The sequence below is a fragment of the Mandrillus leucophaeus genome, unplaced genomic scaffold (assembly GCF_000951045.1).
Source record: "Mandrillus leucophaeus isolate KB7577 unplaced genomic scaffold, Mleu.le_1.0 Scaffold40, whole genome shotgun sequence".
NCBI classification, from domain to species: Eukaryota; Metazoa; Chordata; class Mammalia; order Primates; family Cercopithecidae; genus Mandrillus; species Mandrillus leucophaeus.
The window spans coordinates 693,929-713,353 of NW_012104254.1; the positions used below are offsets into that span (position 1 = coordinate 693,929).

Here is a 19,425-nt window from a genome sequence, read left to right on the forward strand (position 1 = left end):
ATGAGTTTGGTATAACTACACCTATTTTTTGGTAATTAATCCACAGCTCCCCTCATTTAGGTTTTTCATTACTTTAAGAAAAAAATTAAAAACAAAGAAATGGAGGACAGTGGCTATTCACAGGTATAATAACAGCACTCTATAGCCTCGAACTCCTGGGCTCTGGCACTCCTATTGCCTCAGCCTCCTGAGTAGCGGGGACTACAGTCACGCGCCACTGCACCCAGTTTTGCTTTCTCTTTAAAATACATCCTCTGACTCACAGAAAGATACCTGGCCCAATTCTTATCAGCAGTTTTGCCTGTGATGATAAGACTAAATTTTCTTATCTAAATTTGCTAAAATCACTGACTTTTAAAAGAAAAGATTTTAGTTTTCCAGTGGAGATGTCCAAGTATAAGATACTCAATTATTAAGATTGCTGAATTTAATCTTTCATCATTAGTTTGAGTCAGAATGTGAGTATAATGAGGAGATAATTATGTTTTAACAAATGCATATTATTTATAATACCTTTTTATAAAAAGTGCCAAATGCTTGATTTAGATATACCTTTTTGATACATATCAATTCAACTCCAGAGCTAATAAAATTTTTTTGTTAAAGTTTTTAAAATACAAGCAGAATAGATCCCTAATTTTAAATCTTTATTTAGTTTTAGTTTTTATTTTTGAGACAGGGTCTCGCTCTGTCATCCAGGCTGGAGCAGTACTATTGTGGCTCACTGTAGCCTTGGTCTCCTAGGCTTAAGCAATCCTTCCACCTCAGCCTTCTGAGTAGCTGGGACTACAGGCACACACCACCACGCCTGGCTAATTTCGTAATTTTCTGTAGAGACCAGGTCCTCTATGTTGCCCACGCTGGTCTCCTCTTGAACTCTAGGGCTCAAGTGATCCTCCCACCTTGGCCTCCTAAAGTGCCAGGATTATAGGTGTGGTGAGCAAACCACCCCCAGCCCTAATTTTTAATCTTTAATTTCAAAATAACTATACCTCCTATTGTAGTCTGTTTTGAAAATTCCTTACATTTCATATTTTTGGAGTGGCTATTATTTCTATAAAGATAAAAATGTCCATCCCCCAAAGCCACTGACATTTATTTAAATTTATTATCAACAAGTTTTAATTTTTTTATCACTGTTCCCTTATAATCTTAAAAGAGCTTTACAAAACTACCAACACATTTTGATATAACTAAAAAAAATACTGTATAAAATATTTCCAATGATTTTGTCTTTTGTCCTTAGATTAAGTGTAAACAGTTAAGCTCCATGTATAGATTGAGTAGCAATTACCATATTTTATTGACTCTAAGATGCAATTGATGGAAAAAAAGCACCTTTTCATGTTTTATTAAGAAAGAAAATAAGGTTGTTAATTACATTATGCGATACAACTGACATCGAGATGCTTCTACTTTCAGGGGTGTTAAAATGAGAAAGATGTGCATCTCAAAATCAATGACATATGTCATTTAGTCAAATTCTAAAGACTGTCTATTGAATTTTTCCATTCTTGTCTTTCACATAAATAAGTCATGATTTAGTTAAGCAAAGAAAACTTTATTTCTGCTACACGTAACAACATATTGCTCTAAGGAACAACTACTATATTCGTTTTAGCATTAACGTATGGATTCAAAAATACATGTCAGCAATCCCTGCTTCCCAGACAAAACAATGCTGTACACAGACTATCAGGTATATGAAAAAAAAGCTGTCAACTGTCCACAGGGAATGCGTCCAGTCACATTTTCAGTCAGTCAGCTGAGGATTATGTCATTATTTAGTCTTTGTTCTGTAGAAAGAACACAACACAAGTATGAAAATCATCACCTGAAAGGAAAGGAAATAGCTGTTGTAGTATTCCTAAAATGTTAGGAATTGTTCCTTTATTTCAATATACCCAATGTTATCTGCTTAATCATAGCTGCCCCCAAACAAAACCAAACTTACTCAGAAGGGCGATGCAGGTGCTGAATTTCTAGAGGGAAAGTGTTGTGAATTAATAAAAAATCCGATTCTCTGAAATACTAAAATTTCTATTTTCCTCAAATAGAGAATTACATTGTGGTTATCAGACCCATCTCAAAATAGAACTCAACTACTTTCAACGTTATATCCTTGGATCAGCTGCTTCTATTTCCTGGGCATGACTCACTTAATCCCAGGCCCATACCTCAGAGATAAAATAAACCAGCCTTCATGAATTGTGTTTGCAGCCTCTTAAAAATTAAAGAAACAAACAAAAAAGTGCACCTACCCCCCAAAACTTGTCACAATCATATAAAATTTGGGAAAGTCTTCCACAGTATTTTATCGAACCTTAAAATAAGGTAATATATTTATTTAATATACCAACAAAGAAGAAGAGTCATAATGGAGTCCATTGTAAATAGAAGATCCGCAGCAAAAATAAAAAAGCCATGCTGCAATTAGAAGAAATTCAAAACCGTGTAGCTAATCGTATCCTATCCAAATAGCCATTTCAGCTAACCTGACCCCTATTTTATCTCTGCCCTGAATATGTGTAACAGTTCAAAAAAGGGAAAAATGAGAGATTAAAATTTTTGTGAACAGCCATGCCGAATATGCAATTCCTCTAATGTAGGAAATTGGATGAGTTTAAGGGAAAAATGTGGTATTATGAGGCTTAGTTCTCACAGTACCAACTGGCCATGAGGTAGTTTTATATCATTATAGTTTCTGATCATTTGGATGTCATTATTTTAGATAAGAGGACATCTCAAAGGTTTCACTGAAGCTACAAATGCAAGAGTTTTAGCTTAGACTGGCAAAGCCTTTCTTTCATTTTACAAGGAATTTTGTTGACTCATTGTCTCTCAAAAGCCCTATGAGAAAACTGGGGCTCAAAAAGGCAAAGAGGGTCAGGTGCAGTGGTTCATGCCTGTAATCCCAGCACTTCGGGAGGCCGAGGAAGGCAGATGACTTGAGCTTAGGAGTTCAAGGCCAGTCTGGGCAACATGGCAAAACCCTGTCTTACCAAAAAAAAATTACCCGGGCACGGTGGCACATGCCTGTAGTCCCAGCTACTTGGGAGACTGAGCTGCGAGGACTGCTTGAGCCCAGGAGGCAGAGGTTGTAGTAAGCCAAGATCAGGCCACTGCACTCCAGCCTGGGTGACAGAGTGAGATTCTGTGTTTAAAAAAAAAAAAAAAAAAAAGCGTAGAGACCAGCTCAGTCACAGTTAAATGGCTTTTTATTTTAAGCCCAATATTCTCTTTAACATGTAAATAATCATTAGAAAAGGTTCAACCATAAGAGTAATTTATATACTTTTCTATACTGAGAAGTCTAAAGTCTATATTATTGTCCTTTTTAAGGACAAAGATTTATTGAGTAAAAGCAAGAACTATTTCCTATTCTTGAAATATTCACAGACTAGAAAAAACACATTTTTTGCATGCTAGAGAATAGCTTGTCCAAACAGAATTCATTCTTAACATTTTATCCATAAACAGGAAAAAATGCTTGCTAATTCTTTCTCACTGCCAATTTAATATATCCAGGGTTAAATTGCTAACAATGTATGGTACAATGAGAGTGGTTTTGTCATTTAATAAAACATTTTAAAAGATTTAAAAATTAGAATTATTCATAACGGGCCCAATGGGCACTTTCTCTTGTCAAATGCCTTCTATGAAGGAGGAACTAATTATGTGATCTGTTCTAGGAGAGGAAGGGTCATCAGCAGTGATGCCTGGCAGGATTCATTCTCATATGTGCTAGCTCACACAATTGGTCAGAAAGAAAATCTTAAGTGAAAAAAATAAAGCTTTCAAGCCAGTAACTTCAAACTGAATTCAAAGTGCCTGCCATCTACTACATTTGACCTATAGTAGACTTGGAAAGTTGGTGTGTGTGAACAGGAAAACAGCTTCCCCTGAAATTCAGAATTATTTTACAGAATAAAAAAAGCCAAACTTTAGGCTGGGCACAGTGGCTCATGCCTGTAATCCCAGCACTTTGGGAGGCTGAGGCGGGCAAATCATGAGGTCAGGAGATCGAAACCCGGTGAAACCCCGTCTCTACTAAAAACATGAAAAATTAGCCGGGTGTGGTGGTACACGCCTGTAGTCCCAGCTACTGGGGAGGCTGAGGCAGGAGGATCGCTTGTATCCAGGAGGTGGAGGTTGCAGTGAGCTGAGATCTCACCACTGCACTCCAGTCTGGGTGACAGACCGAGACCTCTCAGAAAAAAAGATAAAAAAAAAGAAAGCCAAACTTTAAGGAATGTTTCCCCAAACCACACAGATATAAACTAACTGTCACAGTCAAAGAAATTGAGTTTGATTTTTGGAAACTAATAAATAAAATAGGAAATGGAATTCATATGGCTGTATATATCAAAATTTACAATAAAGAGTTTTTGGTAAATTGTTAGGTTTTCTTAAAAAATACATATATGCACACGAGAACATTTTCTGAAGGTACTGTTTTAATGCACAAACTCACAAATATAAGTCCAGAAAACACCTATATTTAGGTTCAAAAGGTCCAAAAATGATATATTATTTGATATTGCTTTTTAGGCATTTCATTAGAGAGAAGTCAAAACATTATCTTTCTAAACGACTGTTATAAATTACCTCAATTCATAACTCAAGACACCAATTCTTCAAGTTAAAAATCTTTAGAAGTATTTCAATTTTTTAAAAAGCGATGCTTATTCTAGCACTGGACAATTTTAAAGTTTATATAAGCACATAATAAAAAGTCAAATTCTTAAAATCTAAGATTTCACAAACAAAAAACAAAACTGAAATGTGATTTTATTTTATAGAAGGGCAAAAATATTCTTCAGTAAATGTCAACAATTTTTAAAGTTTAAATAGTTGCAAAGCTCTTTTAACTGACAACTTCTAAATCACTAAAAAGAAAAGTTCATAAAGTACTTACACATATTCCTCACATACTATTTACTCAATATGTTTTAAAATTCAGATTAAAAAGGGCTTACCTCAAGAATCAGTAAGTTCTTTGCCGTTTGTTAGACTCTTCTCTTGGCGAATCTGCCAGCATAACTTTCAGTCTCACCCCATTCAGAATCTTTCCATGTAGAGTGGCAATGGCATCATTAGCACTTATTCTATCGGCATACTTGGCATACCCCACATTTTTTCCTGATACAAGGTAAACTTCGATCAGGTTACCAAAACGACTGAAACAAAGTGAAAAAAATAATCAACCAAAATTGATAAATACAGCCTCTCAGGTCTAAAATTTGGAGTCCATTCTTGACTCCTTTTTCACCCTTCTCCCCACATCTGACATCCAACTCATGTCATCTTAAACATCTCAATCAGTCAATTCTATTCATTCTCATTCAGACCATCATCTTTTCCTTAATCTAATTCCTTTTTCACTAGTTTCCTTACCCCTGGGCTTGTCCCTCTTCAATCCATTTTCCACTCTGTCTTTTGAGTGATCTTTCTAAAACATAAATATGATCATTTACTCCCTAAAAGTCCCCTCAGCAGCTCCCCACTGCCTCCATGGTGACAACAAATCCCTTAAGATAGCTCAAGAGCCTTTCTGACATGGTCCTTGGACTCTTTAGTTTCATCTTCCCTAACAATCTCTCAAATTACCTATCTAATAGCCCTTCTTTTACATTCTCTATGGCAGAAATAACCATGCATACCCCCAGCTTTCACCTGTGGAGAAATTATTTTTATCCTTCAGGTCTCCACATACACCTGCCTTCTTTCAAGGCTTCTCAGAGTTTCTAAGGTAACTGCTCCTCCTATGTATCTTACACATTCCTTATCACAGCAACAATCACACCGGGTTGTAATTTTCTGTTTACCTGTCTGTTTCCTACATGAGATCAGCTCTAAGAGGACAAGAACTATAATGTCTTGTCCATTTAATACTTTGTTTACATAATGTCTCTTGTACTTAGCACAGTTCCTGCCTTGAACAAAGAAGAGGTTCAAGAAAAAAACTAAATATATCAGTTAAATAAAGGTCAAAATACTTGAACCATGTCCTGATTTTTTTTTCCTTTTGAGCCTCAATATACTATCACATTATGTCCCTGATATTTTGTGCAGTTCTTTAACAAGTTTCCTATCTATCTAATTCACTAACATTCTTGTAAGGCAAATGGGAAAAAGGCCTAAAAGAAAAACCAAAGAAAGGAGTTATGTTAAAAACACAAAAATAAATAAGAACCTTCAACAAAACAGAAGATGCTTAGTAAAAAAAACACAAAAAACAAAAAGGGTCTCACTCTGTCACCCAGGCTGGAGTACAGTAGCACAGTCTTGGTGCACTGCAACCTTGACCTCCTGGGCAAAAGCAATCCTGTCACCTTGGCCTCCCAAGTAGCTGGGACCACAGGTGTGTACCACCATGCCTGGCTAATTCTTGTCTTTTTTGTAGAGATGGGGTTTTGCCGTATTGCCCAGGCTGATCTTGAACTCCTGAGCTCAAGCGATCCTCCCACCTCAGCCTCCCAAAGTGTTGCGATTACAGGCATGAGCCACTGCACCAGGCCCATTTTACGTCTTCAAAAACAAAATAGCAGGAAATTCTGTATGGAGCCTTAGGATGTGTGACTGATAAACAAGAGAAGAAAATAATCAGAAATTGAAAAAGGTGATACAAATGAGGAGTTTTTAAAACCAGAGAACAAATCATCTCTACCTGATAGGTACTGGAGGAAGGAAGTGTCTAGATTATGAGAATAATTAAATTACTAGTGTAAATAAAATATAACAAAAAGTGTAACTTTCTTACCAGAATATATCTTCTAATACGTCTAAAGGTAAAGGATGAGGATTAAACACAATAAAAAGTCTTTCTTTCACAGGAGTTTCAGGAGGGGCTTTTTTTTTGCATGATGGAAGTACAACATCTGTCTGGATTTGAGGCAACTGTGATCCAGAGCTTCCTCCAAATTGCTGTTAACAGGTAGAAAACAAGAAAAAGAAAAAAATGCCCTTCAGGGATTTTTGGCCAAGAGCTAAAGACAGATATGTATCATGGCATCTATGTGGTTTTCCACTATAGCTCTGAAAATTTTCTTACATAGACAATCAACAAAGTATGATTTCTCTTCATATTTATTTTATATGCTATTGATATATTATAAAGGTTAAATTCTTACCTACTTACCATAAGTTGTTGCTGACTTGGGTTATTCCACACCATCGACGCAAGCTGTGCAGCTACCATCTGTGTTGCCATTTTTCTAAGGAGACTGGAGACAATAACTGATAATTTACAGAAAACTGAAAATATTCAGTCTTTTAACAGTAACTTGTTTTGTGTGACTTTCTCACCTGAGAGGTCAACTGTTTTCTATTTTTATTCTTCAAGTCCTATCAATCATGTACACTCAAAGCTCGGCTTTAGACACTCCTGGAATGGTACTTACTCTGTTGCATTACTTCCATCATCAATGAAGGAAACACCTATTCGATTCCCAGGAGGGTACTGAAATCCATGTAATTTGTATTTTGCATAAATAGCTGATGCTACATTAAAATACTGAACCACTCCATGACCTAAAATAGAGAATATACAGAAATGAAAAAAGAAAGCAGATTGAGTGCCTAAGGCCTATGTTACAATCTATCTCAAAAGTGAAACCATATAGAACTCTAATATCACATAACTAGTAAATACAGAGCCAAATGTATCAGAAAACACAGTTCTGTTATCATGTGTGCAACAAGTGTATTCCTACAAAAGGAAGAAATAATTTAGGGAAAAATATGAACATGATATTTTAAGGAAAATGGAATATTAACATACACCCTGTCTAATAAATTTAATTTTAGGATACTGGCTTTTCTTATATGACACCAATATACTTAAAAATCTAAATTTTTATTCTTTGAAATCTACTTTGAAATTTTAAGATTTTCCCAACCATACTGGGTAGGAAATGAAATGAGAAGTGATAGTTGAAAAGAATATATACTCATCCTGGCTATCTGCAGCAGTAGAGAGGAAAAGTGATTTGAATGAAAAACAAAAAGATAGGGAACAGAGGATCTCAGATCACAAGTGATATATTTTATATTCCTTTGGAGAGATTTCTGCCAAAGGGATGAATTTCAATTTAGGAGGGTGATGCTGAAGGCAGGGACAATGTTATAATGCATTCCTTAGAGAGCCCAGGAGCTTGTGACACAATCAAAAGGTTTTCATATTTATAATACAAACCACTGGGGAAACACTTATAAATTTATGTTCATCCGGAAACCCAAGCATCCAATATTTTAATGGAATTAAAATAAAATGCAGAAATCAAATGACCATATAAAGTTAATTCAAATGAGATTCGAACTATATGATGACACCTCTCTTAATAAAAAGATGTTCCAATGACACATATGTTTCAGACACATCCAACCAGAGAAACAAAACAGGAGGTACAGGAACAAATACATTTCAACATACCAGATACAAGGGAGGAAACAAAACAAAATAAATACAACTTCATATGCATATAACAAATGTGCCAGAGAACACAAAAATGTCTTAGAACGGAGAATGACAACATATGATCGGGTTAAGGTTGGGGATGGCTCAAAGACAGCTCTACAAAAAGACTAGTGCTGGGTCAGGTACTAGTGAGTATGTGGGGGTGTCTGTATGAAGGGTAGAGTTACCTTAGTCCTGTTAATCCACATGACCAAACTCACATCACTACTTCTATGTCAACAACCATGTCACTCTAAAAGGACTAAATCAGGTATCCTTACAAAACTGGAAGAAATGCCAACCAAGTATGATTTCTCTACCACCCCTCACTAACAAAGAAAAAAAAAAAACTCTTAGATTTACTGAGTGCCCTATTACACGCCAGAACTTGCATTAGGTTATTTTACATATATTATCTCTAATTCTTACCCAACCCTGGCAAAGAAGGTATCAATGATCCCATTTTACATATGAGGAAAGAGAGGCTCAGAGGGGATAAGCAAATTGCCAAGGTCTCAAAGCTACATGCCACTGCTGGGATTTGTACCTGATTCTGATGCAAAATGGAATGCCAAACTTGCCCATTATGCCACAATGCCTCTATTAACAAAGAGCCTTAATAAAATCAAAAGCTTAAAACACAAAGATGGGTTAGCTAATGCTAGATAATGGGTGTAATCAATTAACTAATTAATAAGTTCAAATGGCTGATATTGGAGTCTTGCTTCCACTGAGAATTGGAAGAAGCAGAGAGAGAAGTAGGGCATTTAGATACTTGGAATGAACGGAAGGAGGGATATAAATTTAAGAGAAAGAGATCTAGGGAGGAATGAGGAGGAAACTTTGTGAGTTTCATAACTTTGTCTAGCATTAACCAAAAGAGTACACAGAGACAGAGGCTCTATCCTGAGGTATTTTTTGTTGTGCAACTGGAATACAGAATGTTATATTTTGTGGGAGTTAAAATATATTTTACAGTGAACAATTTTGTAAAAAGAAGATATATTTCCAGGGCTTTGTTTATTAAGGTATCACCATATTTTGAAGTCTAAAGTAGAGAAAAAGGGAAGATAAAATTCCTCTCACATGAGCAGTATCTGACATAAAAGTGCCACTGGGAAAAGCCATTTTAACAAAACTCTGTGTGTGTGTGTGTATATATATCTCTCTCTCTATATATATATATTAATGTGAATATTATTTTACCATAATTTGAATAAGGATCTCGTTGAACTTCACAATATTCCAATCCTGGTACTATATCAAAAATGCTGAAAAGCTGTTCTTCAGTGAAAGGAACTCTTGATACAACTGACAAGCGTTTGGAGATTGCTTCCTGGCCTCGGCTGTCATTCTTGTCAAAACTTGAAAATTCAGATTGTTGTTCTCCAACAATATAAAAAAAAGGAAATCTTTAGATTTTTACACAGCCAACAATTCACTTAACATTTTAAATACTAGAATACAAAGAGTCCATTGTACTGAATAAAGGCACTGTATTTGGTAATAGGCTTCTGGTCATCAGAACTACTGATGAGACTAATGACAAGAAAACAGACAACTCTCCCCACTCCCCTACCTTTAATGCAGAAATATAAGAAGAAATGCATAGTCTAATTTCACAGAAATAAGTTTAGTATGCAAAACTAAAAATATGGCAAGTATTTTACCTGAAAGTTTATGTCAAATAACATTCACAGGCCTCACTTTCATTACCCATTTTCCCCTTTTTCTATTAGAACTTCTACTTTTATCATTCCTCTCTTTTCTGTAGCCCTAATTTTAAAGCAGCAGTAGTTCTGGGACAAAATTTTAGGACTCATACTGAGAGGATATCTACATATGTCTTTTTAAGTTTTTGGTCAGCTGTACAGCGGCAGAAGCTCACCCAAAAAAGTGGCAGTGATATGTGGCAGTGGCAATAGTTTCTAATATGAGGAATGCGTAATTAAACAGAGAAAACTATAATTAGAAATCAGTTAAACAAAATAAGTATTAAATATTAAGAACTTTAGGAGTCATAATCCACTTTTTAGGAATAAAAAAAAACTACATTTAAGATTTTTATTCACTAGGTGAAATTTATAGATGCCCGATAACAGAGTATTTTTTAAAACCCAAGTTAGATCGCATATACTACATTATACTATTAAAAGTAAAGGTCGCCTACTTACCAAATGGAAACATATTTACTCTAGGTTCATGTCCCAAAGCCTCTTGCCTCATATTACTATAATAATCTTGTTCAGAGGATTCAGATGCTTTATTTTTAGGTTCAGCCAAGATTGCTCTAAAACCTGAAAAGAAAACCCATGAATTTCAAGTTTCATAGCAAATTTAACATACCTGCAAATATACTTGATTGCTAGTGCCTGACTCAGCTTTATAAATATAATTGTACAAAGGAAAATCTATACAATGGCCATCTCCTCCAGACCTACTTCTTTGCTTTCTGGAAGATGGCAAAGAGTAAATGACAAACAGCAAGTATACCAAATTATGGGTCAATGTAGACATGAAAGATCAGCAATTCTATGCTATCCCTTCCCATCTTCTCCTGTTACAGATAATATCATCATTCATTCACTTAAGCTCCTCAACATCAAAATCCTGTAGGGCTTCTTCATATTTAACCTGTCACCAACGTTCTTCCTTTGAAATGCGCACAAATGGAATATGCTATCTTTTACCCTAACTTCCCTGCTTCTGTTTTTAATTTAGATTCTCTTCAATTAATTACAACAGCCCTTTAACTGGATTTTTTTTGCTTCTGGATCAAGGGTTCTTAACTAGGGGACCAAGGATGAGCTTCAAAAGGTGGGAAGACTCCATGAACCCTCTGAAACTTTAAATAAAATGCTTATTGTGCATTTATGTGCACATGGGCATATTTCAAGGGTTCAGTTTTCTTCACATTATTCAGTGGCTTAAAAAAGGATAAAACCAGCTCGTTTGAATTCTTCTCTGGAAATCTATCATTAATACTATGGGGTTAGATCAACTGTTCTTACTTTTGTCTTTCTAAATAATCTACAAAGGAATTCTAATGCGGACTAACCTTGAACTTTTCCTAACCTCCCATATATTGTTCCCATGTTCCAATGTACCTAGTTAACTGTGTCTCAGAATGTCTCAACAGAAATACTGTGCTTTACTCAGACAGCTGCCTTCACAACACTAAGCAAAAGACATGTTTATTCCTGGCATGGTGCCTCTGCTAGCACTGCTCTCACGTTCTGTCCTGCCTACTCCACACCAGACACAAGTCCTACCCCCTAGGCATGTGTTGCCACGCTCATCCAGCACACTTGTTTTTCACCATTGACAGACTCTACCATACACTTATGAACATTTTTTTTTCATTTGGCAAATTCTTACTGAGTCTACTATAAATGGCAGTTACTTTTATAGAGAGCTTAATAAATCTTTATTGAGGGCCTATTATTGTACTAGATACCTGGAGTGACAGACTAATAAGACATACTTCTTGCTTTCAAAGAGCCTTTTAAAAAAGTTCTTCCATTATTCTTTATTTTTTGCCTATTAGATCTTGGCTACCCAATACAGCTATAAATTCCTTAAATGTGAGGGCTGCCATATACTTCATCTGTATCTCTCTACTTAGCATATTGATCAGTATACTGCAGGTACTCAGTTAGTGCTGGCTAAATGAGAAATTCAGAAGGATCTAAGAGAAAATTTTCATATGTACCTTCGGGGTATCGAAGAATTCTACTGATTAACAGTAATTATTTCCAGTATGTGTAGATTTTTATAATGTCCTAAAATCCAGTAATTTAATCATTCTACGTATCAATATACCTAACTAGAAGTACACCAACAAAGAATATTCTCCTTGACATCTTTAAAATTCTTATTCTTTATATATACAGCAACATCAGAAGATCACATTCATGTCATTCTAGCTTGAAATTAACCCTATCAATTACCTATGTTAGCACATCTTATAAATCTTATCCTTAACCTATAGGTTTATTAATTATACTTTATACTCTTTGGGATGTAGATCAAATATAAACAAATATAAAGAATATTTTAAAAACCCTGAAAAGGTAAGTCAAGTTTTTAATACATAAAATTCTAAAATACACTTAAAAAACCCTAAAAACCTATACAAATAATACCCAAGGTATGCATTTCACTTACTAAGTTAATGTAGTTGTTCTTATTTCTTCAAGATAGTGCCTCAATGAATGTTTAATCATAGCCCCAAAATATTTTTCTTCCTTGGACTGTAAATATTTAGCCACTGCTAAAATTACATTAGCAGATACAGTTATTATCAAAAACCCATATTAAATTCAGTTATTTAGAATAATCAGAAATTTTTACAAAAGTTTTTAACAATGTTAAACAAACATATCCTTACTTCGATCACAGTTTTCTATTGCTTGGGCAGCTTGTGATGGTTTTAAGTATCGTACGTAGCCCAAACCTTTACTTTCTCCAGTGACTTTATTCTTAATAATGCTGCAATACTCGATATCTCCATACACCTAAAAGAGTTAAAAGACATGATTTCCGGGGACATAAAATTAATTGAACAGAGTATTTCAGAACCAAAATGTTGTTTATATGTTACCCTTGCATGCAAACAAAGAAATAAACAGTATAAACTATGCAGATATTGCAACATGCAAATATGCTTATTTCACAGACAAGGAAGCTAGGCTTTAGAGAAACCAAAGAGGGACAAAGTCACAGAAGAAGAGTAAGAATTTGTACATGGTCTGGATAGCTCCAAAGTCTTGCTCAACAGTGGTTAAGAGCCAGAGCTCTGGAATTAAACTTTCTAGATTGAAATCTTGAATCAGCCACTCATTAATCAGGCAGTTTACTTATTCTCTCTGTGCCTACCTCTTTATTAAATGGGCCTAACAGTAGTATCTACATCACAGGGTTGTTTAAGGGTTAATTGAAGTAAAACACGTAAAGTGCTTACATGGGGCTTGGAACACACTCAAAGAACATTAGCTATAATTACTTGTCTGTCTTCTAACAGGAACATAAATGATTGTGTATTCTTTTGAAGGAGTGCTTTTCAAAGAGTATCTCTAAAATATGCTGGTTCACTCAGAAAGTTACTATTCTGAGAAACATGCAGTAGTGCTTACTTTTAATGTTCAAAGAAATATGCAATATAATTGATATTATTTATTTTATAAATTCTTAAGTAATCAATTGTCAACTTAATTATCGTACACTAGATTAAAGTGTAATATTTGTTCATTCAGGAAAAGATAAAAATTTATAAATATTTAAGGTAAAAAACATTTTCCTTACCACTGGAGGAGGCATAAAATATATGTTTTTGGTATTTACTATTTTTGAAGTATTTTATTGAATTCTCAATTGGGGTAGGAGCGAAAGTTTGAAAATTACTTTTTACTGCTTGTTTTCTTTCTTGCTTGTTGCCACCCAAATCATGGTAGGATTAGTAGAAAAAAGATAAAGAACTACAACTCAAAACAATTTAAAAATTGCTTTTTAATAATCTGTGTGAAAGCTTATCACTGCATAAGTTAATGGCTAAAAAGACTTAAAATTATCCTCAAATTTCATTTATATAGGTCAGAGGTATACTTATGTTTTCTTCTTTAAATATAACTCCTTCAAAGGCCCAATTTTAGGACAAAAACTCTTCAAAGAATAAGCCTTTCTGTGAATGAGTACCATGTCAACATACCATAGGCCTTTTCTAAATACTAGATAATACAGTTCACACACTCAGGTCTGCCTGATTCGCCTTTACATGCCAGGCAACAGAGGGGAGTGAAAAGAGCATGCTTTGAAATTTTAAAGACCAAGAGCAGGCTCCAGACTCCGATAGCCTGGGTTTAAATCATAGCTCTACGACCTACTAACTGTGTGACTTTACTTAAAAGTTTCTGAGTTTTATACTTCATTTCTGTGAATCTCTACTTTCACAATAAAGTAGGGGGAGACTACCATTAATATTTTCCAGTTTTTATATATTCTTTAATTTTGAAAACTAATTTATGCTAGGTTTAATATTTAAAAAGTAGATTGAAATTGATGAAAACAGTTATATAATTCCCCACGACTACTCTATTGACCTTATTCCAACGACACTTCAGATTTAGTACCCATACAACCTGTATAGGACTATGAGTTATCACATATGCTAGCTGATTAGAATAAGTACCTTAAATTTTTCCCGCAGATCTTCCTCTGTGTAGGACTTCGGTATCATAACAAAGATTCTTGTAAGTTCTTCATCTTCAACATCTCGGTGACTTCCAGATGATCGGGACTGTGCAATGAAAACCTAAGAAACAAACAAAACTCCCAAAATAAAATAATGTCAACTATTTTCCCATTTCTTAAATTTTTTTCAAAAGCAATTATTCTTGCAATGACTTTTTATTTATTTATTTTTTTTGAGATGGGGTCTCGCTGTGTCACCCAAGCTAGAGTGTAGTGGTGTGATCATGGCTCACTGCAGTTTCAACATTCTAGGCTCAAGTGATCCTCCCACCTCAGCCTCCCAAGTAGCTGGGATCACAGACACATACCACAACACCCAGCTAATTTTTTAACATTTATAGAGACAAGGTCTTGCTATGTTGCCCAAGATGGTCACGAATTCCTGGGCTCAAGTGATCCTCCCACTTTGACCTTCCAAAATGCTAGGATTACAGGTGTGAGCCACCGTGCTGGGCCTGCAATGACTTTTTTTTATGAGCTAATACCAATCTCTGCATTGTTTTTTTCCCAAATGTATTTCTACTTTTGCATTTGTTTTTAGCCAGAGCAATTTGAATAAATGTAATATAATAAATTAAAACACCATAAACAAGGGTCCTTGCATTGTTTGTTTCTCTTTCCTTTAAAGGGGTCTCTATATCTTGGTCTCTAATCCACTGCTGGTAAAGGGGGCTCTATATCATCAAAGCATGAGAAAACTGGAACTTACGAAATTCCAGAGTAGGAAGCAGCAACTAAGAAAACCACAGTATTAGAGACATATCCCTTTATAGTCTACTTCTAGTTATTCCTACAGTAAATCTATGCTATATGTCAAGCACTATATGAGTACAACTATTGAGTAACACAGAAATGGCCCACTAGAGTTTTGTGGCTGATATCAGTAATAAATGGTAAATAGGGAAATACAAATAGGGAAGCTTTAAGTATATGCCAAGACATTAGAGAAAAAAAAAAAAGACTCTCAGGTAAGATGAAATTGGAAGTGCCATCAGAACACAGATTTCTACATTTTAGAGGACTGAGGTGTTTCAAATCTCTGCAAAGGAGACAGTCTATGTAGAATGTATGTAAAATAATTAACCTCCTCATGGTAGATTTCGCCCATAAATTTTCACCTTCAAAGACTATGAGCGTTCATAGGCTCTAGATAAGAAGCATTCTTGCAAAACTAAAGCCAAGATTTTTTTCTTCTGTTTTCTAGGTTTCCCCCTTTCCGCCAGATAACATAGTTGGTCACAGAATAACTTTTACTTGGACAATCTTTTCTGGCTGAGGCCTGGTATGATAATATTCTTGTGTTACAGATCCTCTGAAACTTTGCAAAAGCAAAGTACAATAGAAATACTGAAGCTGAATTAATTTAACTGGAAATGCTGAAAACAATACAAGAGTGTTCCAGCCGAAGATGGCTCGAGTTGCAGCTGCTGAATGAAACTAGGCTGTTAGGGTGTGGTGGCTCACAACTGTAATGGGAGGTTGAAATGGGAGGATCGCTTGAGCCCAGGAGTTTGAGACCTGCCTAGGCAACATAGTGAGACCCTGTCTCTATGAAAAATAAAAAAATTAGCTGGGCATGGTGGTGCACATCTGTAGTCCCAGCTACTTGAGAGGGAGGATGAGGCAAGAGGATTGCTTGAGTCTGGGAGGTAGAGGCTACAGTGAGCTGTGATCAAGAAGCCACTGCACTCTAGCCTGGGTGACACAGCGAGATTCTGTCTCAAAAAAAAAAAAAAAAAAAAGAAAAGAAATGAAACTAGACTGTCTAGCTAGGTACTACAGTGAAACAACCTTCTGGCTAAAACTGAATAGTCAAAAATGTGACAAAGAAAATAGTAGTTTATTTCTTTTTGGGAACAAGATCTTTAATTTCTCTGCAGCTAAAAGAGAGGGTACATTTCAGTGCTGGGCCTTTAATTTCTCCTGTAGAAATTTATCAGGGGAAGGTGGTCCACCAATTTCAAATATGGCACATTTTTTTGGGTTGTCCACATGGGCTCTGTGGCCATGTTACACTCAAAATATAAAAACCCTCTCCACTAAGGTCATAATTGGACAGTGATGAAACACATCAGTCTGCTACAGAGGTCAGCAAACTACAGCTCCATTTTTGGAATAGCCCATGATGTAAGAACTGTTTTTACAGTTTTTAAGGACTGTAAAAACTGTCCTTAAAAACTGTAAAAACAGACAAGGATTTGTGACAGAGACTGTATGTGGCCCACAAAGCCTAAAATATTTACTAGCCAGCCCTTTACAGAAAAAGTTTGTCAACTCCTGATCCTGTATGCTGTGACCCTAAATTAATTTTGTTGCTCTCCTATTCTGACACACTTCAGAGGGTTGGAGAGGTGGGAGGAAGGGACTGTTTACCGTGTTGCTGGTATATTCCCAGGCTCCTTCTCTTTTGTGCATGGAGCAAGACTTCCAGAGACTGAAATATCTCTGAGTCCTTTATTTACATAAGTCCATAATAATACCATTCTCAATTTGGAAAACAATTTTTTTAAAAATTGAGAAAATATTTTTGTGCAAAGTACCAACAGAATAACATACATAGCAACTATTTACATGGGGCAGACGAAGGGTACAATTTAAGCAATTGCCAGATTCTCAGGACTGAGTCCTGATTTGAGATCACAGGGAGTAAGCAGTGACATCTTGGCTATTACCGATCAACAACAAGGACATATTGAGGGCTTACCCTGTGCGAGGCACTGTGCTGAAAGCACAGATTATGTCAAATAACCCTCAAAATGATCCTTCCTGACATGTGTCATTATCACAATGATTTGGCTCTTCTTAAGGCAGTTTACTTTGGTCTGCTTTCAAAGAAAATTTGCAGTAACAGAAAGGGTCAAGAACCAAATGTATGCTATTAACACTTTCAGAAACAGAGCTCGTTCAAAATAATTTTCCAAAACAACAAAATGTGATGAATATGTAACAGTGATCGTTTTAAACACCTGCACTTAGTATTATATACATGTATTCTTTTGTCTGGTACTGGGAAAACGTCCAACACCAGAGGTCCCCAGTTTAAAGTACTTTTGTCAAGTTGTTAACATCTCATCTCTACCTGAGGAAAAGTAGAGTTTTTCCGTTTGTTATAATGGAAATTCTGGGCATCTGGGAGAAGGTCAGAAAAGTACTCGAAGTAGGCTAGGACGAGTTTGGCAGTGAACTCAAGAGCTGGTGGATTAGTGAGGGCGAGGGAGAGGGGAGGCCCAGCCACTGCTGTTCTGTCACCCGGTGGCCGCGGTTGCCTGGTCCGCTCTCGGGGGGCAAACATTCCGCTTCCCGTCCCCTTCCCTGCAACCCAGCGCAGCTTCGTGGGAGGGGAGCCTCTCCTCAAAGCAGCCCCTGTCCCTACGCCAGGTGCTGTCTGGTCAGCTGCCGGGAACGGATGTTCCACTCCTCCCTCACCCCGGCAGAGCGGCAGGTGAAGGGAGGTCCGAAAGGCCCACTCCTTCCCCCGAGGGCACCCCGACCCGGGCACCCGCACCTTGATGGGCTTGGTGTCGTTGGGGCCGAGGCACTGGCCATGCATCTCCTCCATGGCCCTGCAGGCCTGTGAGCTGCGGGCGAACTTGACGAAAGCAATGCCCTTGGATTCCTTAGTGTGCTTGTCCCGCACCACCCAGATGTCCTGGATGTCGCCAAAAGGCGAGAAGCGCTCCCTCAGCACCGACTCAGGCGTGTACTTGCTGATCACAAGGAAGATGCGGCTGTTGGGCGGTTCGTCCAGGCTGTCCACGCCCGGGCGGAAGCCCCCGCCGCTCGCAGAGCTGCCAGCTTCGTCCATGGTACTCCACCTGAATGCAAGAGCCTCAGTGCTATTTGCTTCTGCGGCGTCTGCCACCGCTGCTGTCTCACACCCAGGCTTTGCGGGCTCGGTGCTCCGCTTCCGGGAGAGAGAGGAGTCCTGCGCCAGGCGCTGTCCAGCCGCGCAGGATGCGGCCTTCCGGGGAGCGGCCTGCAGCGCCCCCTGGCGACGCGGGGGACCCTGTCGCAGTCTAAGTCTCCAATCCAGCTGCGCTTCGGCCCAAGTATCAGTTGTGTAATCCTTGTTCCCTGCAGGCAGAAAAGCGCTGCCTACTGCACAGGCTTTCCCAACGCTGGTTTTACCCCACCCCTAAGGCCAAAGATTCTTTCCAGTGTTAAAGAAAAAATTATTCATGACACTCATTAGAGATGGTACAGGAAGGCCAACTTTGACAAAAGGATGACATGGTGATAGGTCCAGGGACAGCTGCAATGGGGTCTTGCAGTGGGAGAGAGAGATTGGACTGAATTTTGACTCTAATAAGGACACATTTCTAACCAAGAAGCTGGGTGGGAGGTCAGTGGATGGAAAATTACTACGAGGGTACATCAGGGTTAAGGAGGATTCTGGCTAAACCAACTTGACAGGATACTTGCTGAAGGCAGGCCAGGGTGATTGATATCCATGGTGGTCAGATACTGGATTTTCACTACACTGATTCACTACACTGAATCTTGTTCAAATTGGATTCTACAAGGACAGACAGCCCAAGATCAAGCCTAGTCAAGCAGAGGACTCAGAGGAGCCTAAGTTTTGGTCAAAGAGGAGAGTCCTTTGTCATCATCTTGATCATAAGCTCAATAGACGATCAATATAGGACAGAGTTCAAACTACACAGCATTAGAGTGGAAAGGAACATTTGAGATCATTCCATTTCAACCTCATTTGTTAG

The 19,425-nt window shown here is 37.2% G+C and overlaps 1 protein-coding gene across 1 annotated transcript; it reads right to left on the reverse strand.

Moving 5' to 3' along the window:
• Nucleotides 1–1,540: 1,540 nt before the first annotated feature.
• On the reverse strand, nt 1,541–18,627 carry RBM45 (RNA binding motif protein 45). Its single transcript, XM_011991829.1, has 10 exons — nt 18,213–18,627; nt 14,646–14,768; nt 12,849–12,975; nt 10,633–10,755; nt 9,665–9,844; nt 7,404–7,533; nt 7,142–7,226; nt 6,764–6,927; nt 4,980–5,180; nt 1,541–1,796 (listed from the first exon to the last, which is right to left on the reverse strand). Exons 1-9 carry the CDS (start codon nt 18,510–18,512, stop codon nt 4,988–4,990), a joined length of 1,425 nt encoding a protein of 474 aa, XP_011847219.1. The 5' UTR covers nt 18,513–18,627; the 3' UTR covers nt 1,541–1,796; nt 4,980–4,987.
• Nucleotides 18,628–19,425: the final 798 nt, after the last annotated feature.

Excerpts from the sequence above, each read along its gene's own strand:
- RBM45 (XM_011991829.1), bottom strand. The coding sequence starts at position 18,512 with ATGGACGAAGCTGGCAGCTCTGCGAGCGGCGGGGGCTTCCGCCCGGGC. Across the intron at positions 9,845-10,632 it reads AGTAAATATGTTTCCATTTG|AACAACAATCTGAATTTTCA; the intron begins GTAAGTAGGCGA and ends ATATTGTTGGAG. Across the intron at positions 5,181-6,763 it reads GTATTAGAAGATATATTCTG|TCGTTTTGGTAACCTGATCG; the intron begins GTAAGAAAGTTA and ends ACTTTGTTTCAG.